The sequence below is a fragment of the Rana temporaria genome, chromosome 13, assembly GCF_905171775.1.
Source record: "Rana temporaria chromosome 13, aRanTem1.1, whole genome shotgun sequence".
Taxonomy (NCBI): Eukaryota; Metazoa; Chordata; class Amphibia; order Anura; family Ranidae; genus Rana; species Rana temporaria.
In genome coordinates this window covers 76,768,063-76,791,512 of record NC_053501.1, presented here as the reverse complement: position 1 = coordinate 76,791,512, position 23,450 = coordinate 76,768,063, and the positions used below count along the sequence as shown (strand labels likewise).

Genomic DNA, 23,450 nt, shown 5'->3' with positions numbered 1-23,450 from the left:
GCACACAGTCAGCTCTAATTATTCTCCCTATAATATACTACATATATGGCCCTTCCCAGGGCTGGCCTTGGGCCTTTATGCGACCTGTGCCGCAGCCCCTCCCAGTGACCACATCCTTCTACATATATTTTGGTGAGATACTTCAATTCTGGGAAAGCAGCAGCAGCTGATAAATATTATGAAATCAAATCACTCCCGTTAAAATAAGGGGACTAAAGTGCACAACATAGACAGACAAACGGCTATTACTTCAGAATAGCAAAAGGTATGAAATTTGATTGCAAGAATCTCTGCAATGTACATAAGACTTTTCCCAACAAGAGACCGACTCACCTCGGTGCTTTGGGGACAGTGAGGAGGAAGCCTGTAATGCACAGTGCTCTGGAGTGGACAGTGGTCTGAGGAGGCCTGTATTGCTGCACACAGTACTGGGTGGTGGTCTGGTCTCAGCAGGTCTGACTTGGATGGCCCCTAATGCAGTGCCCTGATGCTGATTTTACATGGGATAAAGTTGTGGGGGAGGGTTTACAACCACTTTAATACAAGAAAGGACTTTGCTTGTGAGCGGCGGCGTGAGCCTTAGCATTTGGTGTGAGAAGACACACTGGACCTTGGTGCCTGTGCTGCAGACTGCACAGTAAGATTGTATTGCTTCTGTTAAGAGCGCTGAATCTTTCTTTCTTTACCAATATAGTTTACTAATTTTGTAACCTAAATAAAATAAAGTAAATTCAGCTAAACTATAAAAATTGACATTTGTAGGCATTTTTTTGACCACATCCAAAATTTGTATTTTTTTTCACGATTCGCGGATGCTCTAGGAATGTAGCCCCCACTGATTTCGGGAGTTGACTGTATATTCATTTTCTATTTGTTTTCTAGTATCTACCCTTTCTATATTCTCCTGATGAAGCGGGCAACTGCAAAACATGTTGAGAGCCTGATGGCCGGCAGAAAACCACCCCTGTAGTTATGTCACTGTCAGAGGTGACTCCTTTGGGGGTGTAGGAATCGTCAAATAATTGTCAGAAAGCAAATGGTTTAGCCAGAAAAGATGGGAAAAATGACAGATGCAACATGGCAGTTAATACAGGAACTTGTACAGTCTATCAGTATATCCACAACAATGCCTAACCCAATTCTATATAATTAATATAATTATACCAATGGGGGAGGTGGGATACGTCGGAATGCCCGAGATGTTCAAGAATATCTACTGATTTAATGCATATGCTTTGGAACTGCCCTAAACTGTTAAGATAACGGCAGAATGTGGTAGAAACCATTAATCAGGCATATCAAACTCGGATACAGGTAGACCCAAGAATATGCCTGTTGGGACAACTAGAGAGAATTTCATATATGCCCCGGTGATTAGGACACCCATTAATAGGATGCTATTTATTGCACGTAAATTGATATCAATAAGATGGATATCTCCTATAAACCCAATATAAGAGAAATGGCGGATACAGGTAAATAACGCATTGCTAAAGGAATGGCAGGTTTGTAAGAATAGGGGTTTAGCAAGTAAATTTAGTGAAATGTGTGGAACCATGGCTGACATTACCAGGTTTGACGCCATTTATTTTGGGATCAGATGGATGTATAAGGGTTAATAGATGTGACGGTATCGGTATGATATCCCCGTCAACGTTCCCTTCTTCCCATAACGACAATCACCCCAATATTCCACGAGGAGGGATATCCCTGGAATCGCCCAGAAAGCCACACATGAGACAAGCTTACTGCTAGAACAAGACACTTTATTGACACAAAAACTCAGCTTATATGTGGTTACAGCCTGTTAGGAACGCCCCCCTCACACAGTGGGGTTTCCCATACAGATTATAGGAGACAAGTCGGAGCCGACCATGCAGACACGTTTCTTTAGATAAAGACATCAGCGGAGTTAATTACTAGGTGTAACAGCCTGACCACAATGAAGCAATCAGAATAATTAACATGAGCCACTTCTAATCATTGTAAACAGTAAGGCCGGTCTCCTTCCCACACACAATAAATCAATTACCATTTGAACTAGGGAGCTGGCTGAGGAAGGGTCATTAACATGTCAATAGCTTGTGACACATGAACCAAGCAGGGAGATTTACACTGACATCCTTCACAATGGCCCCCCTTTTTCTCCCTGCTCCGGCAAACCCGGTTGGACCTTCCCTGGTCCAGTAGGGTTGACGGGTTCAGAGCTTTTAGTCCGAGGTTAACTCCGTTTGGCGTGACTGACCTCCATTGGTAACTGCTTCCGACTCAGGTATGCCACCGGGTCGTCAGATCACACGCCGGTCAGTCCCCAAGTCTTTGTGCGATCTGCAAAGTCACCAGAAGTCAGTGTGAAGACAGCGAATGGGTCTGTGCGCCGCCGTCTAGGTGTCCCGCTATGGGAGGGGGCAGGTTATGGCTCTGAAGTGACAATCACAGGAGATTCATAAAAAGAAAAAGTTATATTTGTTGAAATGCTGTAGCACTGGTGCTCAGAGTCCGGGGGGGGGGGGGGGGGGGGAGAGGGGACTCAGAGCCCCATAAGGTCAGCCACCCCCTGCTCCCTCCGCAGCCGCCGGTTCTCCTCTTTGAGCTTCTCCAGCTCCATCTCCAGTTCATGGAGCCTGGGGGGGTCAGCCCGCTGTGACCTCAGGTGGTTGTTCTCCTCCTCCATGCGGCTTATGCACTCCTCCAGCTCTATGTACTCACGGATCAGATCCTGCTTGCTCATGTCCTGCAGGCTCTCCACGTGGTCCTTCATCATCAGGAACTGGGTGGTGGTGTAAGGGGCCACCGGTGGGCCCTTGGCGAACATCTCGGCCCGCATCTGGGGCGCCCGCTGCGATTCCATCTCCTCCAGTCGCTTCTTCTCCTCCCAGGTCCGCTGGTTATATGACTTCCAGGACCTCTTCTTCTTGGAGGGTAGCTGGCGGTGCCTCTTTCTGCCCAGCTCCCTCCAAGGCCCCTCCGGCTCATGGCGGTCGCCCATGACCAGCTGACAATGGTGTTCCCTGTTGTCCGTAATAACAGATTGTACCATGAGGGCTTCGTAAGGGGTGCCCAATGGTTCTCCCTGACCCAGCTCCTGGGGATCCCAAGCCGAGTCTACACAATGGGCTGCTGCTGGTGGGCGGTACCCCGGTTGAGACCAATTTGACCTGGTGTTGTCGTTCATGGGGCAATTCTGCTTGAAGTGACCCAACTGTTTGCACCGGAAGCAGCGTTGTTCGTTGTCCTCCTGGCGTGGGTAGCGAGGGCTAGATGTCATCGGTCTGTTAGGCGGTTGGTATCTAGCGGCTGGTGGGTGTGAGGGCGCCGTTGGTTGTGGAGGTTGTACCCGTGGTGTGACCTGGTTTGTCTTGCGAGTATCCGCATATTCATCCGCCAACTTCGCGGCCTCTGGTAGAGTCATGGGCCTGCGATCTCTCACCCAATCTTTGACATCTGTCTGGATGTGATTGTAAAATTGCTCCAGGAGCATTAGTTGCAAAATGTCCTCTGCGGTGGTGGCCTGGCTGCTGTTAACCCAGTTAGAGGCCGACAGGGACAGCTGGCATGCCCATTCTGCGTAAGAGTCTTTCGTGGTTTTGCGTGAGTCCCTGAACTTCTGTCGGTGGGACTCTGGGGTTACTGCATAACGAGCCAGGAGCGCTTCTTTAACCCGGGCGTAGCTATGGATATCCTGATCTGGCACGGTCCGGAAAGCATCAGAAGCTTTGCCTGACAGTTTGCCTGACAATATTGCAACCCACTCTCTTCTAGCAATTCGGTGCAGGTTACATTGTCGCTCAAAATCCGCCAGGAAGTTATCAATCTCAGTCCTTTTCATCAAAAGCTTTAAAAGCGCTAAACGGAATCTTAATTGCGTCTGCTGTGCTGTACTCACTGTTCGTAGAAGGTGCGGCTGCTTGTTGGACTGCTGCCAGTTTTAACTGTAGCTCTGCGTCCCTTATTTGTTTATCCTTCTGTAGCTCTGCGTCCCTTATTTGTTTAGCCTCCTGTAGCTCTGCGTCCCTTATTTGTTTATCCTTCTGTAGTTCTGCGTCCCTTATTTGTTTAGCCTCCTCCGCTAACAGGTCCATCACTTTCAGAACCACATCCGGCGTTGGGTTCGGGCCGAACCACGCTAGCTTCTCTCTCATTAGCTTGTTGTTTGGTGACTCCTCCTGAATCACTGGTGTCTCCATCTCTTGTACTGCTGGCGTTGCTGCAATCCCGTCCTCCTGGTCTAGCTCCATTAATTCTGCTATGATGACCCGCTTGGTTTTGTTGCTAGCGATCCTTCCACGAACTTCCAGTAGTTCTTCCAGTGTCTGCTTGGAATCCGGGTGTGAAGGGGAATAGGAGGGAAGATCCCGCTGCTACCAACCAATTGTGACGGTATCGGTATGATATCCCCGTCAACGTTCCCTTCTTCCCATAACGACAATCACCCCAATATTCCACGAGGAGGGATATCCCTGGAATCGCCCAGAAAGCCACACATGAGACAAGCTTACTGCTAGAACAAGACACTTTATTGACACAAAAACTCAGCTTATATGTGGTTACAGCCTGTTAGGAACGCCCCCCTCACACAGTGGGGTTTCCCATACAGATTATAGGAGACAAGTCGGAGCCGACCATGCAGACACGTTTCTTTAGATAAAGACATCATCGGAGTTAATTACTAGGTGTAACAGCCTGACCACAATGAAGCAATCAGAATAATTAACATGAGCCACTTCTAATCATTGTAAACAGTAAGGCCGGTCTCCTTCCCACACACAATAAATCAATTACCATTTGAACTAGGGAGCTGGCTGAGGAAGGGTCATTAACATGTCAATAGCTTGTGACACATGAACCAAGCAGGGAGATTTACACTGACATCCTTCACAATAGACTATTTACTAGTTATAGAATAGTTAAGGTATGATGGCTCAAAAAGGTAGGTGTGTGTGTGTATATTTATATATAGTGTGTGTGTGTGTATGGGATTATTTTTTTTGTTCTTTGCTTCCCTTTTTTTTTTTTTGTGTATAGAATGTATGTATTCTGAATTTTTTTTTTTTCCATGTGGGTTTCACATCGTGATTGTAACGGAGAAAAACATTAACAGAGATTAAAAAAAAAGAATTGTGTGTTTTTTTAAACCTTGTAATGTCCTTCAGTACCAAGAAAATCCCGCTGCCCCACACTTTTCATTTTCTCTTAATATGACAAATTGCCTAAAATCTACAGTCTGCTACTTATAATAAACAAAGCATTTTTCTTTAGAACTATCTGTATGTGTAGACTCTCAGTAACCAATCTGATTCAAACTTAAACAGAGAAATGACAATTTGAGACTGAAAGCTTGGATCTACAGTATATTTTGATATGGATCATATTTACCACATTGGTGCTTGGATAAATAAGGCCCACTTTCATGAACACAGTCCAGTGTTTTGTCTAAATAAAAATGTTACGAATAAACCAAACTTTCTACATTTCACAGGTAAATTGAAACCTTGGAGGCAAGATAAAGAGAATAATACTGGCACCAGGAGTACTGCATCAGCCATGAGGGATAGTTTCAAGCAGCCTATACTTCCAACACGGTAAGTGCTAACAAAAAGTGTGTGAGGAGTACAGGGAAGATGGGAAGAACAGTCTCCCCATCCAGAAGTCATCTTTTTATAGTATAGTAAGTAAGGTTGAATAAAGGCAATAGTCCATCCAGTTCAACCTGTGTAGGTGCACATGTGTCAGTGTAATTTATTTCCCATAACCCTGTCGTGTTTAAGATGCACATCAGAGTCTCTTAAAACTATCAATACTCCCCGCAGCCACCACCAATTGTGGAAGAGTTCTACATAGGGATGCACCGATATATCGGTGGCTGATGCATATCGGCCAAAAACAGCCGTTTTGGGGACATGCCGAAACGGCTTTTAAAATTGCCGATATGACTAGTGGCTGCAGAGCGGTAAAACGCACTAAAACTGTCTCCGCTCTGCTACACAGCCCAGCCTCCTCCTAACCACGCTGTGATAAACAGAATGCCGTTCTAATGCTGAGCTCTTTTCTGTCTATCACAGCGTGGGGTTAGGAGTAGGCGGGGCTGTGTAGCAGAGCGGAGACAGTTTCAGCATACGGGCGGCGGTGAGTTGCTTTTTTTTCTAGCCGACGGGTCTCTGTTGCTGGCCGGACAGCTGGGACAGTGGAATTCCTGGACTGCAGGCCAGAGAGGAGCAGAGCACAGCCCGGCATCCAGGAGCAGTCCATCGGCCTATCGGGAGCTCATCCCCGGCTCGGCACCGGGCTCCCCTGATCGCATCCCTCCGTCCCCATCCCCCCCACCCTCTCCGAGCCGGGGCTGCGCTGTGTGAAGTAATGTTGGTTGCGGGCCGCTCCAGCTCCTGCACGGGGCTCTCTGCACTCTGCTCACACACATGTACCAGGCAAGGCTGAGAGCGAGAGACAGCCCATACACAGCAGCACTGTTCCCTGTCATAGTGCCATCCCTGTGCCCTGCTAGAAGGATGGTGGTGGCACCAGGACAGACCTGCTGGATGATCCTCTTACTGCTGTTACAGGAGATGTATGCTCTCTGCACTGAGTGAATGGGCAGCAGGCTGTGCTCTTTGTCTCCTCACCACACTCATACAACATGTTTTTGGAGGTGACAGGGTTAAAAAAAGAGAACCTGTCACCTCCAATTGCCATCACAATTGCTAAATTAATAAAATAAGTAATTTAAAAGTAAAGAATGTGAAAAATATTAAAAATAAGAAAATTATACAAAAATAAAAGTAAACGACAAGCTACAAAAAAGTGATAAAGTAATAATAAAAAAAAGAAACAAGAGGAGGCAATTGGGGGCACAGTGAGGAGGCAATTGGGGGCACAGTGAGGAGGCAATTGGGGGCACAGTGAGGAGGCAATTGGGGGCACAGTGAGGAGGCAATTGGGGGCACAGTGAGGAGGCAATTGGGGGCACAGTGAGGAGGCAATTGGGGGCACAGTGAGTATGTTTTAACATACAATTATTTAAAAAGAAAAAAACATTTTTCGGTTTCGGCCTGACATTTTTTTTTTATTTCGGTTTTGTTTTGGTTCTGAAATTTCCATTTCGGTGCACCACTAGTTCTACATCCTTATTGCCCCGACAGTGGAAAACCCCCTTTAGGCCTCTTTCACACTGGGCGGATCAGTAATTATCCGCCCCGCGCAGCTCCGCTTGCTCAGCGGGGATCGCTCCGTTGATCCCTGCTGAGCCGGCGGATGACAGGGCGGTCCCCGCACACTGTGCAGGGACCGCCCTGTCATTTCTCCGCTCCCCCCCTATGGGGGGATCGGATGAACACGGACTGTATGGCCGTGTTCACCCAATTCGATCCGCCAGACGGAAGGAAACGTAGGTTTTTCCTCCGTCACACTTTGGCGGATTGGAGCGGGTCGGATGTTAGCGGGCATGTCACCGCTGACATCCGCGGCTCCATAGAGGAGCACGGAACGCCCGTACTGGTCCGCAAAAAAAACTGACAGACGGACCTGTACGGGCGCTCAGTGTAAAAGAGCCCTTACAGTTTAAGGTTAAAGCGTTTCACGTCCAATCTCAATGTGTAGCCCCTGTCCTCTTACCCTCCTTGAGACTGAATGTTTTTTTGTTTTTGCCTATGCTGGGATCGCCATTGAGGTATTTGTAAATCACCATCATATCTCCTCTCAACTGTCTGTTTTTTCTCCAGCGAGAATAAGTTTAGTGTTTGCAGTCTTTCCTCGTAATTGAGGTCCTGCAGTCCCCTTTTGTTGTCCTTCTTTGAACTGGACAGAATACTCCAGATGTGGTCTAACCAATGTTTTATAAAGTGGCAGGATTATTGTTCCATCTCTGGAGTATATCCCTTTTTTTTTTTTTTTATGCATGCTAATATTCTGCCTGCTTTGGTAGCTGCAGCTTGACATTGCATGCTATTGCTCAATCTGTCATCTACTAAGACCCCCAGATCTTTCTCCATCCTTGAATCCCCCATCGGTTCTCCCCCTAGTGAGTAGTTTACATTTGTGTTTTTTGCCCCAAGTTCATGACTTCACATTTCTCCACATTAAACCTCATTTGCCATATAGTTGCACACTCCATTATTGTGTTCAGGTCTTTCTGTAAAATGTCTATCTTGATAAGTTATTGCCCCGCTTAATTTTGTGTCATACGCAAAAACAGAAATTTAGCTATTTATCCCATGCTCTATATAATTTATTAATAAATTGAAACTCATTGGTCCCAAGACAGAACCCTGGGGGACACCGCTTACCACTCCAGACCAGTCTGAGTACTCACTATTCTTTGGACACGCCCCTGTAACCAGTTTATAACCCAAGAACAAACCTTATGGTCCACACCTGCAGACCTCGGCTTGTAGATTAAGTGTTTATGGGGGACTGTATCGAATGCCTTTGCAAAATCCAGGTAAACTAAATCTACAGGCCTTCCCCTGTCTAGATGGCAGCTCAATTCCTTGTAGAATGTTAGATTAGTCATCGGCATGGGTTTTTCGAAAAGGTCGTTCTTGCCAGACCAAAGATATTTTATTTCCTCAGTAAATTCTTGGATATAGTCCTTTATCATCCCCTCCAATAATTTACCAATGATTAATGTTAAGCTAACTGGCCTGTAGTTCCCAGGGATTTGTCTCTGTCCTTTTTTTTAATATCGGTACCACATTGGCTTTTCTCCAATCAGCTGGTACCAATCATGTGAGTATGCGGTTCACAAAGATTAGGACCAAGGGTCTGGCTATAACTTGAGTGAGTTCTCTTATTTATTTGTATTAATAAAGGGGAAACAATAACTACAGGTAGATATTGATGGTCAGACTTTGAGGCCAAGGAAGTATATTTAAAAAATAAAGTTTAATATCACATTGAATTACAAACAAATATACATGATAAAAAATTACAAAAATGACCACTGTATACAAAATCCTTAGAAGTCGCCGACGCACGTTTCGCCGTGGGGCTTCTTCAGGACGATAACAAGGATTTCGTAGAATAACGTATAACGGAGAACAAGTACCCTGTTTCCCCAAAAATAAGACCTACACTGAAAATAAGACCTAGCGTTATTTTCCAGGAGGGCTGCAATATAAGCCCTACCCTGAAAATAAGCCCTAGTTAAAAATGCTTGTAAAATCCTATAATACACTCTATTATAGTAGTATATAATGTACAATGTGTGTGTTTCTGTAATATAATTGTGGGGGAAGAGCGCTCCGGCGGTTAACAGAAGTACAGAGCGGCTCTATAACAAAGGTATTTGGCACAATTATATTACAGAAACACACACGTACATTATATAATACTGTAATATAAGTGGATTATAGGATTTTACAAGCATTTTAACTCCGTTCACACTGGGGATTTTTGACAGGCAGGGAGGGAGAGGGGTAGAGAAGACATCACAATACATAGTAAGACCTACCCCAAAAATAAGCCCTACTGTGTCTTTTGTTGGCATAATTAATATAAGACCCGGGCTTATTTTCGGGGAAACACGGTAGTTATATGACAAATGGTCTCTCAATGGATGCATCCATAGGGCATAAATGGCAACCGATATCACAGGATCGATAGGAAGCTTGTCAACAATTTTAGAAAAGGATCTCGTAGTGAAAAACACAGTTCACAAGCTTGAGATAGGCGCAACGGATATAGTCACACGTCGTCTGTGCTAAAATGAACGGTCCTGTGGCATACTGGGACAGCCAACACCTCACAGACAGCAAGAAAGAATATAATCCGCATCTGATAGTAACCAATATTTTGGGGACCTATGCCGAGCAACAGTGTTGCATCCTACAAAGGTAGTGTCGTATAGCTGTCGGGGGGTGAGATATGTGTCCCAGGGTGTACCATTTGTATTAATGTCCTAGTGATTTATTTGTATTAAGTTTGTCTTGTCTTTCCTTCACTCGGGCCTCTGTTAGCCACAAGGGTATGCCCTGTGATGTATCACCAACAGTACTTCCACGGTCTGTATACCCATCCTTTTCCTGTTTAAAAACTGAGGAGAAGGCATTTAGTATAGTTACCTTCTCTGTGTCATCCTTAACCATCCTCCCTGCCTCATCTTTTATGTGGGCAATGTGCTCTGATCTTGCGCTGTGATATATATATTTTTTTTCACTCTCCTCAGCTATGTGTCTCTCGTAATCTTTTTTGGCCGCCATTATTGTATTCTTAATTTCTTATTGCATTACTTGTATTGTTTGAATGCTGACTGCGACCCATCCCCTCATTCCCTTTTTTCTTCCGTGTTCAATGTTTCAAGGATTTGGTTCCAATTGATGTCATGTAGTAATGATCGCAGTTCAGAAAAATTGGCTCATTTGAAATTTAGTGTGCTTCCCTCCTGCTTCATTTTTTCTATGTTTTACATTAAATGAGATCATCCTATGATCGCTAGATCCCAAGTTGTCCCGTATTTCCACATTTGAGATCATTCGTAATTAATCTAGCAGGGCATTCTTTTTAGTTGGGGAAAGCACCAATTTGGACATGAAGTTGTCCTGTGAGACATTCATGAAATGACGGGCCTTTAATGAGTGAGCTGTCCCCTCTGCCCAGTCAATATCGGGATAATTGACGTCGCCCATTATGACATTTCCCTGCCATTTCTGACTGTGATGGCCTAAAACCTACCCCCACTATTAATTTCCCTCTTCCTTCTCTTTGAAATTCTACCCATACTGTTTCCACCTCCCCCTCTTCCCATTCACAATGTTGCTCCGCTCTACCACCCTTGCATAATTATTTACATATAGACACACCTCCCCCTCTTCTACTTTCCCTGTCTTTCCGATACAAGGAATATCCAAGTTTGTTATCCCCACAAAGTCTAAGCCCTCCTTATGTAATAGCAGCTCCAGTTCCTCCATTTTCTTTTTAGCTAGGCTCCTAGCATTTGTGTATATTGACTTTCCCTTCGTTTTCCCTCAGGCTTTGTTTTTGAATTGTCCTTGCATTCACCCCAGGATTAAACGTCACAGCTGTATTATTACTGACTCCACTATTGCCCTCTGTCCTTTGCTCACTGCTGGTTATTGCTTCCTCTGAGCACCCCCATACCTAGTTTAAAAGCCCCTCCAACTTTGTGGCCATCTTCCCAATAGGGCTGTACCATTCCCCATTGAGGTGCAGTCCATCCATACTAAAGAGTCAGTAACCAACTGAGAAGTCAGCCCAGGAACCCAAACCCCTCTTTCCTACACCAATTCCTCAGCCACTTGTTCAGTTCCATAAGCTCCTGCTTTCTCTCTGGTGTGGCTCGAGGGACAGGTAGTATTTCGGAGAAAACTAGCTTGGAAGTCTTTTTCCTCAATCTATTCGCTAAGTCTCTGAAATATTTTTTTTTAGGACTCCTACCTTCCACTCACTTTGTCATTGGTGCTGTGTGCCATGACCGCTGGGTCCTCCCCAGCCCCACCCAGTAATCTGTCCACCCGATCTGCCAAACTCGAGCGCCCGGTAAACATACTGTTCGTCAACCGCGGTCTTTCTGACAGATTGCCCTCTTTGTCCTCCTAATTAAGTCCCCTACTACCAGCACTTGTCTAGCCTTTCCTGCATCTCTGCCTCCTTACTAGAGCCGTCACTCCCCTGGCAGCTATGGGAGGGCGCCTGCTCCAGCTCTGCCACCACTGAGCTTATATCTCCAGCATCATGCAAGCTAGCATATCTGATGGGGGTACCAGCTCAAGACTGGCCTCCCTAGCACGCTTCCCCCTACGCCCCCTAGTTGTCACCCAGCTACCCCTGGCTCCTGTGCCTCCATCTCTCCAACCTCCTCTTCACCGGCCCCGGCCAGCACCTGCTGGGTAATGTCCAAGCTCTTTTCCTGGTTGCCGATGCTTCTCCAGAACCAGGATCTGAGGTTCCAGAGAAACAACTCTCACATCTCGCACAGCAGTATTCGCTCTCGATTGGCTCATCAAGGAACGCATACATGTGCAGGATGTGCTCTGAGTGGAATTGTCAATCTTGTTGGACATTTTACCCTCTATTCTAGTGGGGATCATAAGACTTACTATCAGGATCCTACTTTCCCGGGTACTAAGTTCCTCCCAGGTGCTACGGTACTCCCAGGTATCAAGTCAATGTACTCCCAGATACTAAGGGCACCCCTTTAGTTCAATATTACTCTACAGTACTCGGGTCCTTAACACGGTCAACCAGTTTTCTGATGGCTGTGACACACTGTCCACTCTGCTCCTGCTCACCGCCCTTGCAATCTGACACTTGCAGGGCTTGTCAGACCTTCACTCCGCTGGGCAGCCTGTGTCTCAGTGCTCCCACCGCTTCCCCGGTCTGCCTGTCACACTCCTCCTCCGGTCCACTTACCTGCCGCCTCTCCCGTCAGCCTTTCCCTCTTGGACTCCTGGTCCCGTTGGTTACACGTCCGCCTCATCTGTCAGTCTGTGGGGTGACACTGTCCCCTGTCGCTCCCGCTCAACGATGGTCCGCTCCTATCGCTGCTCACTATCCCTGGATCACCCTCTTGAACCAATTAGAGAAACTACGTTAGTCCTTTGACTTGGAAGGTGGCTTCGGCAAGAAGTGTGTCAGAGTTGGTGGTTTTTATGTAAAAGAGATGTTCTTGGTCCATGTTGCATCCCCATTCATCTTTCTCGCATTAAGTGGTTTCTAGTTTTCACTTGAATCAGGACAGTGTTTCGCCTTTCTTTTTTCCTAGTCCACAGTTGACAAGGGAAAGATCGCTGCATACTCTGCATGTAGTTTGGGTGGTCAGTTTTTACTTGACTTGTCGGCACAGGTCTGGAATCCTGGTTTGTGCTGCCAGAAAAACCCTGGAAGGGCAGACGGCCTCCAGATTAACCATTTCTCATTGGATCCACCAGTTAATCATTCAAGCATATGGTTTGAAAGGGCAAGGCCCACCCTTTTTGGTGAGAGTGCTCTCTACCAGGTGGGTGGGGGCATCTTGGGATATCCGCCATCAGGCGGCAGTGGCTCAGGTTTGCAAGGCCGCTACATGGTCTTTTGACTCGTACATTTGCACGGTTTTACCAGGTGAATGTCAGAGCCATGGAGAATACTGCCTTTGGCCCCAGAATAGGTCCTTCTTAGGTGGCAGTGTCTCCCTCCCCCTGAAGTGTGTGTGTGTGTGTGTGTGTGTGTGTATATATAGGTGTATGTGTATATAGTGTGTGTGTGTGTGTGTGTGTGTGTGTGTGTGTACATATACACATACACGTGTGTGTGTGTGTGTGTGTGTGTATGTATATATATATATATATGTATGTATGTATGTATGTATGTATGTGTGTATATATATATATGTATATGTATGTGTGTATATATATATATATATATATATATATATATATATATATATATATATATATATATATATATATATATATATATATATATATATATATATATATATATATATATATATATATATATATATATATATATATATATATATATATATGTATATATATATGTGTATGTATGTATATATATATGTGTATATATATATATATATATATATATATATATATACACATATATATATACATATTGCTTTGGGATGTCCCAGATAGTAGTAATTATTGCAAAGGGAAAGCGATACCAACTGTGAATTAGAGTGCTGCACACCCCTAAATAGATTTCGAAAAAACAATAAGTACCCCTAGGGGCTTTGAGTTGCAGCAATTTGTAGAAATGAATTAAATGGAAAAATATATAAAGTTTATTAGATGAAAAAACTTACATAATAGAAAAGTCTGATAGGAATCAGGACATGAGCTCCAAAACGTCAATTAAAAGCATAATACATAGATGGGTACAACCCATATGAATTCATATGTCAATATATTTAGCTTATGTGCAAAACGCTGGCGCATTTTGACTTTTATAGCAGTAGCTGTCTTCAGGGGGAGAAAGTTTGCAAGCATAAATTCTATAAAGAAATATACACATAAATGAAATGTGTTAAAGAAAAAGGCATACATATATAATTTGTGTGTGTGTGTGTATGTGTATATATATATATATATATATACAGTCATTGTTGGTGACATTAATCCAAATGCGTATATATTTACCAAGATGAATGTTGAGAGCTGGGACTAGTGGTCGGCCATTGACACTGCCGCAAGGAGCAGGCCCTCCCAAAAGACCACATAGGAAAGGGGGGGTCAGATGGAAAAATGGACCAGGCTATGGAATAAGCGAACCATCCCCAGGCTTATGAGGGGTCGCAACCCCACACTAAACAAAAGAGGTGGGGGGTGGGGTGGCGAAAGGCACAGGGCAAGGTGGGATGAATAGAGACGCACCACCAAGCAGCTGAAGAAGTGCAGCCCTAGAGAAAAATGTATGCAAATTAGCAGTTACGGCGATCCACAAAGGTTTTTCCCGTCGTTACATCGGCGCAAGTCTTAGTTTCCCATCGCAAAGTTAGGGTTGCTATTAACATGGTGTAAAATTACTCCACCATGTTAAAGTATGCCCGTCGTTCCCGCGTCGCTTTAGAATTTTTTTTCCCCGGCGTAAGTACGTTACGCACGTCGCGATTCACAAACACGTCGCGCCGCCGTAATTTCACGCAAAGCACGTCGGGAAAATTGCGAACGGAGCATGCGCAGTACGTCCGGCGCGGGAGCGCGCCTAATTTAAATGGTACTCGGCCCATTTAAATTGGGCTGGCTTGCGCCGGACGTGTTTACGATACACCGCCGCAAGTTTACAGGTAAGTGCTTTGAGGATCGGGCACTTAGACTGAAAAATTGCGGCGGTGTAACGTAAACGGGGTACGTTGTGCCGCCGCAATTGTACCTGAGTCTGGCCCAATGTTAGTGAGGGTATCGACAAATGGTGTAGAAAATGAGGTGAATGGATTAGAAAAAAAAAAAAAAAAGTTTAAATGGATGGAAATCTATGTATACGTGACCAAAAAGGAAAATGTGTCGTGAAGGGGCCAAGGTGGATGATCAAGCGTGTGGGTTATGGAAACATTGTGGAATGTGCAGGGGACCTAATATGACTAAATGGGTGAAAGATCAGTAATGTACTGAAATAAACCTGTACAAATCAAAGTGAGAAACTGTGAAGTATGAAGTGGAGGATGTGTGTCGGTGAAAAAGTAAAAGTGCTTTAAAAATGGGGAAAAGATGAGGAGACAGTTACCTGGACTGTCTGAGTAGATGAAGTAAACCACTTGGCAATGTAATTGAAAATGTAGAGAAGTTTGCTAGAGAGTTCTCCTTAGACCCCTTTCACACTGAAGCGTTTTTACCAGGGCTGTGGAGTCGGTAGATAGATGTTCCGACTCCTCAGTTTTATGTACTTCCGACTCCTCTGTATTAATATGCGAATGTATTTTATACATTCCTTGAGGGAAAGAAACGCAACCTACCACAGGACTACTGGCTGGGAAGCCAGCAGTCTACTGTATTGCACAGTTTAAGCTAAAGACAAACACAATGAAAACAATCAAGTGACTGGATAGTAGCAGCAGGCATAAACATCAGGAACAGGATCTTTACCAGTTCAAAAATACAAACCACATTATTTGGTTGTTTTAGAACAAAAACAAAGCTTATCTATAATGAACCAAAAACAAAATCTGTAAAACCTAGAAATGGTTTATATTAATCTTGAAATGTAGTTATAGGCTTAGCAGATGCAAATCAATTCAATGTAGAGTTCTAAGGAAGAGAATTGCCTCTGCCAGATCCTCTTTCATAGAGGCTCTTAAGTCCGACTTTATTATTTTTAGGGCTGAAAATAATCTTTCGACACTGACTTGGGTGGGTGGCATTGCAGTAACTATTCTGGCCACATCACTAACGATCTCTGGATAAACAAGGATGGCTTCTTCAACAGTAAGTTTTGATGAGCGATCATACTTTTCAACTTCTTTTAGTGCTTTATAAAACTCCTGTTGGAATTTTTTTATTTGGACACTTACTGGTTCTCTAACATGCGTTCCCTGTAAAAGCAGAACACAACACTATGGAAAGTATATGTATTGCAGCTCCTAATTGTGCGTTGCGTGCCATATAGTGAAGCACATGAAAAGCATGCTTCTTCACGGTCACTTAACGTGTTCGTTTTGCGGTTACGTGAGGCACTGCATGCATTGGTCTTTATTCTTACAGTAGAGAAGTCATTAATTATAACTTTTTGTGAATTGGGACATTTAAACTTGCTTTTTTTTTTTTTTAATTCCAATCTAAATTTAGTAGGAGTCGGAGCCGGTGCATTGTTTTCCGACTCCGACTCCAGGTACCCAAAATTTCCCTCGACTCCGACTCCACAGCCCTGGTTTTTACAGCGTTTTAGCGTTAAAAATATCGCTATTAAAACGCTCTCCATGCATCTCAATGGACCCTTTCACACGGAGTCCTGCAAGCAGCATCTTTGGAGCAGCTTTTGGGCACTGAAGAAACGCTCCAAAAACGCCCCTCTCCATTGAAATGAATTGAAAGCGCTGTAAAAACGCCTTGCCCTTTCACACTGAGGCACTGCAAAAACTCCCTAAACTTTGGTCTTGGCGGTGCTTTAGCAGCATTTTTTCGGGCACTGGCAGTGTGAAAGGGCTCTAAAAGCACCCAGGCTTTCACATTGGGATTGCAGATGAGGCTTCGCTCGAAAAACGCCCCAGTGTGAAAGGGGCCTAAGTGAGTATAAGGTTTGATGTTCCCGGGAATCTACATCAAAATGTAAAAAAAAAAAAGTTGGACCATATTACTTTAATTGCAAGAGACCAAACTCCCTCTGAAGTGAGAGCTCTCTGGGGCTGTACTATTTATAGGGGTGAAGGTCCTGAACTGGGCATGCTTGAGTCCCGGCTCTAATCCCCCCCCCCCCCCATAACACGCCACCCCCCCCTCCCACGTGCGGGGACGCAAATCCCCAGCCACCGCTGTCAACGTGACGTCACCGCATTCCGCGCACAACAGTCAACGTCCGGGAGGATCACGTAACGCCGCCGGCATGGTAGGAGCTCCCTCTAGCGGCCAAAGATGAAGTGCCCGCTATGGAGCATACGGGGAAAGACCGAGCTCGAGAACCCCCCCCCCCCCCCCAGCCTGTGGTGAGGCGTGGGGGTAGAACCAAACCATTCAAGCACTCCCTACCATGAGTGGACCCGGGGTGCCCGACAACTGCCAGTGTGACCACAGGCAGAACACAGACCCAGAAAGCAAAAAAAACTCCTGTGACAAATTATGATTTGTGGAGTAAAAAAATTGAATTAACCAATTTTAATTAGCAGAAATAGTTACAGAATTGTACATTATTGAAAAGCCCAAGACCGTTGACATAATATTGATCCATAGTTATAGATTCATTACAAAGGACAAAAAGCAGAAAGGAAATTGTCAAAGGACCCAGCAGTTAAAAAGGACAACCTCATAGCATTACTCAGATATGTAGAAGGAAAATGACAGTAAGGTGTAAAACCACTCTTGATACAAAACCCTTTAGGACCCTTGTCGTATGAATTCTTACTGGTTGTACCCATATATGCATTATGCTTTTTAATTTACATTTTGGAGCTCATGTCCTGATTCCTATCAGACGTCTTTTTCCATTATGTACGTTTTTTCATCTAATGAACGTTATATATATTTTTTTTACATTTAATTCATTTTTGTTCATTTACTATCCATTCTGTTAATTGATAATCATACATTATTAACACTTCTATTTTTGAAGCATTCTTGATTTACTTATGCAAAATGTTAAATGAAAAAAATATCTAAAACATGCAAAATATATAAACTAAATCACTACGTGAAAGAGTGTTCTAGTGATTAAACATGACAAAAAAGAAATGTATGAAATTATACTAAATATATGTATGATCTCTAAACAAATATTCATAAGTGTTCATCCAAAATCCACACCTAAAGTGTGAAAAAATTAAGTCCATAAATTGTAATGTTTTTCCAGGTGTTCACACTTAACCGCAACCCGGTCCGAAGCTCCGTGACCGCGGGACCCGATCGCCCTGGAGTCCCGCGATCAGTCCCTGGAGCTGAAGAACGAGGAGAGCTGTGTGTAAACACAGCTTCCCCTTTCTTCACTAATATATTAATAATATTTCTTCCCTTATATAGGGAAACAGGATCAATGATGTCACACGTCCAGCCCCCCCTACAGTTAGAAACACATATGAGGTCACACTTAACCCCTTCAGCGCCCCCTAGTGGTTAACTCCCAAACTGCAATTGTCATTTTCACAGTAAACCATGCATTTTTATAGAAATTTTTGCTGTGAAAATGACAATTGTCCCAAAAATGTGTCAAAATTGTCCGATGTGTCCAAAATAATGTCGCGGTCACGAAAAAAAATCGCTGATCGCTGCCATTAGTAGTAAAAAAAATTTTTTTTTATAAAAATGCAATAAAACTATCCCCTATTTTGTAAACACTATACATTTTGCTCAAACCAATCGATAAACGCTTATTCCGATTTTTTTTTTTTAATTTTTTTTTACCAAAAATAGGTATAAGAATAAGTATAGGTCTAAACTGAGGAAAAAACTTTTTTTTATATATTTTTGGGGGATATTGTAGCAAAAAGGAAAAAATATTGCTTTTTATTCAAAATTGTCGCTCTATTTTTGTTTATAGCGCAAAAAATAAAAACCGCAGAGGTGATCAAATGCCACCAAAAGAAAGCTCTATTTGTGGGGAAAAAAAGAACGCCAATTTTGTTTGGCAGCCACGTCGCACGACTGTGCAATTGTCAGTTAAAGCGACGCAGTGCAGAATCACAAAAACTGTCCAGGTCCTTTACCTGCATTTTGGTCCAGGTCTTAAGTGGTTAAACATTCAATCTTCTTAAAAAACTTGAAATAATTCTTCCACCACACCACTTGTTTCTGTGACTCCGCACCATTAAGGATTTGCACTCCCCACAAGAATATGCCTCATACTCTGCATTAAAAACTTGGTGAACTCTCCAAGCAATTCCATCAGTGTTCAGTGAACCAATGCTCTCCACATGTAAAACTAAAAAAGTGCTTGCAATAGTGAAGTACTATAAATACATTTATTAAAACGGCACACATAAATTCTTCACATATTGTACAGGTCAAACTAGAGGTGATAAGATCCAGAATATAAAAGGAAAAAACACAGCGAAAGGGAATGGTGGTCAGAATCCCAGCACTAATAATAATAATGGAACTAGGGAGCAGGGGTGTAACCCACAAGGTGGAAATCGGTATGATGGCAATTCATCAACTTCTGAATATCCACAGTATAATAGGGGTGGAGACTATGTTCCTTACCCCCACCTGATTATCAGCAATGGAACCAACAGCCGTATAATCAATATGTTGATCCAAGATACCAGATTCCTACTCAGAATGGGTATCAAGCCTTAGAATGACGAGTATAATGTAAATGATGAGCAAATCAAGTCTTTTTTGGACCAATGGGGGGGGGGGGTTACTCCATGTGGCTAAAACCCATCCTGGGAACAGAGGGGGAGGAAGGAACCCTACCCCATATTACCCAAACAGGGAGGCAGTACCATTTCAAAGAGAGAGGGTGTAGGTCAGGGAAACAAGTTCAATCCCAAAAAAAGAGGAGGGCCAATTAAACACTGGGATTTTATAATTTGAGTAAAATCGAGTTAAATCACAATAAAAATAATAGTCTGAAGCTGGGTTTAAAATGTGCTCTTAAGAAACGGATGAACAAATTTGATGTGTATATTGACGGCAGATCTAGACTCACGGTGCTTCGCCTGACATCAGATATGACTCCTCCCCTCTAAACGTGTGTCGGCCTCTCATTGACCTTCATCAGTAGATCTGCAGTGAATGAGCTGGTGATTTGATACATGCCGTTTTATTGTTATTTCTTGTAAGTGTAACTTTTTAGGGGGGCTTTTTTAATAAATTCAAAAGCAGAGAACACTATGGTACTTGTGTTTTTGTTTCATGTCCTTTAACCCCTGTCATGTTAAATCACTATAACACTCTTTCACATGGTGATTTCGTTTATATATTTTGCATGTTTTAGATATGATTTATGAACAGTCTGACACCCTGCATCTCCGATCTCGGTAAAGAGCCTCCGGCAGAGACTCTTTACCACGTGATCAGCCGTATCCAACCACGGCTGATCACAATGTAAACAGGAAGAGCTGTTGATGGCTCTTCCTCACTCGCGTCTGACAGACACGAGTAAAGGAGAGCCGATCGGCGGCTCTCCTGACGGGGGGTTCGCGCTGATTGTTTATCAGCGCAGCCCCCCCTCGGATCGCCACACTGGACCACCAGGGAAGCCCACCATGGACCACCAGGGTGGGCCAAACAAAAAAAAAGTCTGAAAAAAAAGTCTAAAAAAAAAAAAAAAAAAAAAAAAGATGCCAATCAGTGCCCACAAATGGGCACTGACTGGCAACCTGGATAAATCAGTGCCACCCCAGTGTCCATCAGTGCCACCCCACAGTGCCCATCCATGCCCAGTGCCCACCTATCAGTGCCCATCTGCCACCCATAAGTATCCATGAGTGCCCCCCATCTGTGCCGCCTATGTGCCCATCAGTGCCGCCTATGTGTGCCCATCAGTGCCGCCTATGTGTGCCCATCAGTGCCACATACCAGCGCCGCCAATCAGTGCCACCTCATCTGTGCCCGTCGGCACTGATGGACATCGATGAGGTAGTACCATCTCATCGGTGCCCATTAGTGCCGCCATATCAGTGCCCGTAATTGAAAGAGAAAAACATATTTTTTTTTCAAAATTTTCAGTTTTTTTAGTTGTTGCTCAAAAAAAAAAACCGCAGAGGTGATCAAATACCACCAAAAGAAAGCTCTATTTGTGGGGGAAAAAAGGACGCCAATTTTGTTTGGGTACAGTGTAGCATGACCGCGCAATTGCCATTCAAAGTGCGACAGTGCTGAAAATTGGCTTGGGCGGGAAGGTGGGTAAGTGCCTGGTATGGAAGTGGTTAATAACCTTCTTTTTTTTTTTTTATATATTTTCTTTTAAAAGTGATTGCAGACGCAAACGGCATGAAGAAGACAGAAAACTCAAGAGAGACAATACTGTTGGGACACGGAGAGGCGTTGTAATGCAGTAAAATGTTGCTATTTTATATACATTGTGTACATACCGGGCAAGTTAGAAAATGGTTATTTAATTTGTTGTCAGTGCTTTGTTTTAAATGTACTTTGCTCTTTTTCATTGTTTCTCATATACACCAGGATTGCTAGATAAACAATTTTACCAGGTTAAATATTAAATTCAACTAAAAATTATAAATTCCTGGTTTGTACATCTTTACACAGTTGCATTAGTTCAGGTGGGACCAATGTAACTATGCCATCCATGGTTTATCCCCCTGGAAGCTGGAAATCGCCATAGAAGGCACCACTACTATAGTGATCTCCACTAGCTTCTGGATTCCATGCCGAGTGGCTGCCCAACTGCTTAGTGAACACAGCAGGCCGTCTGCTTGGCATGGGTGCCACGCAGAGAATGCTTTGCATTTTCAAATTGAGCAAAGTTGGAGATTGTGATGTCACTGTCCGGCCTCCACAGTCGGACAACGTTCTGAATACATAGAGAAAATGAATGTACAATATATATGTAAAGTGCTCTGTAAATTGTCGAACAATTTGAATACCTGTAATAAAATGCGAAGCAATCTTTAAATTGGGCAAATGCCAAGTGGGTGACGTCCTTTGTTCACTGTGCAGCCCATTCACAGAGGACTCGGAAGCTAGTGGAGATCACTGGCATAGCAGTGCCCACTACAGTGATTTGTAGCTTCTAGGGGGATCAGCCAGGTATAGTATATGCATAATTACATTGGTCCAAGCTGGACCAGTGCTACTGGGTAAAATTCTTCTTTAAAGATATCGATATTATATTATATATGCACTCACATACTAAATACTGTAGCAGAAATGGACCTTTAGTTTTTATTTCCCAATGTTCATCTGAGAAGTTTAATTTCCTTGAATTAAGTATTGTGCTTAAACCTCTCATTGTATCCATGGAGCCTACAATGGCAGCTCTGAGATTAGTTTGTTATATCAGAGCTTACTGAAAGGACCCGTCGCTTTAAACAGGTATGCATAGCAAACCAAACCATTCCAAAATGTAGAGGTATGTGCTTATTGATGGAGCTTTGTAGATATTTCCAGCCCCAATGTTAAGGAATATATAATGGGCTGAACAAAGAAAAAAATGACTTGATTCCTCCATCCACTGCACTATTCTATTCTGACACTGAGGAGAATTCCCCAATTTCTAATACATTGATCGGTGCAGCTGGTTATAGTCGCTGATTGAGCAGAAAAAAATTGACAGGGTGGTTGTACAGAAGTCAATCAGATATTTATTTACAACCACCCTGCCCATACATGAATCAAAATTCAGGCAAATTTCGAACCATGTATGGTCGGTTTTAGCAATCGCAAGCTGGCTAATGAGTACGTTTAATAATGTAATGCCTAGAGAGGTTGGGTCCAGCTGCAAGAATTTACAAATATTCTCTGATCTGTTTGTCAACTGCTATACTGGAAGCATATGACTCCAAAAATATAATAATAGTACGAACTTGCACTAAAACATTCCATTACTGAAAGCACAGCTTTATGGTGATATATCCACTTAGATTAGGTGCAGTATTAGGTCCTGGCAAAGGCTATTGCCCTATTTTATAACTCCTTCAAATTGGCGCTTCTTAAAGTGTTGAGGTGACTATAGACAATTTGTATATCTTACTATTTTTTGCTATTCTAGATCGTCTGTAGCCATTTTATTTTTTTAAATTTAAACTGACTGAACTGAAATATATTGCTTATGGTTGTGGTTAGTTTGTCTTTACTCTACTGTGTAATGCCAAAAAGCTGTATTGGTTTGCTCCATCATTTTGTTGAATCGGTTAAGTTCTGCTTAGTAGAATGGCTGTTCCTCCAGAAAAAAATAAACATAATCTAAAGTAACAGCACTGTTGTAGTAGTGTTTATTTATAATCACTAAATGTTTCTAGTTCACATTTGCTTGCATCCTACTATTGCTTGCTATTCTAGATCGTCTGTAGCCATTTTATTTTGTAATTTAAAGTGACAACTGAAATATATTATGTTTTTGGTTAGTTTGTCTTTACTCTACTGTGTAATGCCAAAAGCTGTATCAGTTTGCTCCATCATTTTATTGAATTATTTAACAAAGTTCTGCTTAGTAGAATGGCTATTCTTTCAGAAAAAGTAACAGCACTGTTGCAAAAGTGTTTTTTATAATCACTAAATGTTTCTAGTTCGCATTTGTCATTTAACCATCTCAAAACCAGACCCTTTTTACCCCCTTCCTGCCCAGGCTAATTTTCAGCTCTCGGTCATAAATATGGAAAAATAAATGCACTTGGTGTATATGTGAATTGACAGCAGCACTCACAACATTGTACCCAGCAACATCCA

General features: G+C 43.3%; 1 protein-coding gene across 1 annotated transcript in view; it reads left to right on the top strand.

Moving 5' to 3' along the window:
• NUSAP1 (nucleolar and spindle associated protein 1) overlaps positions 1 to 22,976 on the top strand; it is a 132,525-nt gene extending 109,549 nt beyond the window's left edge. The window contains exons 10-11 of the mRNA XM_040332709.1: positions 5,480 to 5,582; positions 21,016 to 22,976. Coding sequence (XP_040188643.1) covers positions 5,480 to 5,582; positions 21,016 to 21,103 — 191 coding nt within the window. The 3' untranslated portion in view covers positions 21,104 to 22,976. The remainder of the gene's footprint in view (positions 1 to 5,479; positions 5,583 to 21,015) is intronic.
• Positions 22,977 to 23,450: the final 474 nt, after the last annotated feature.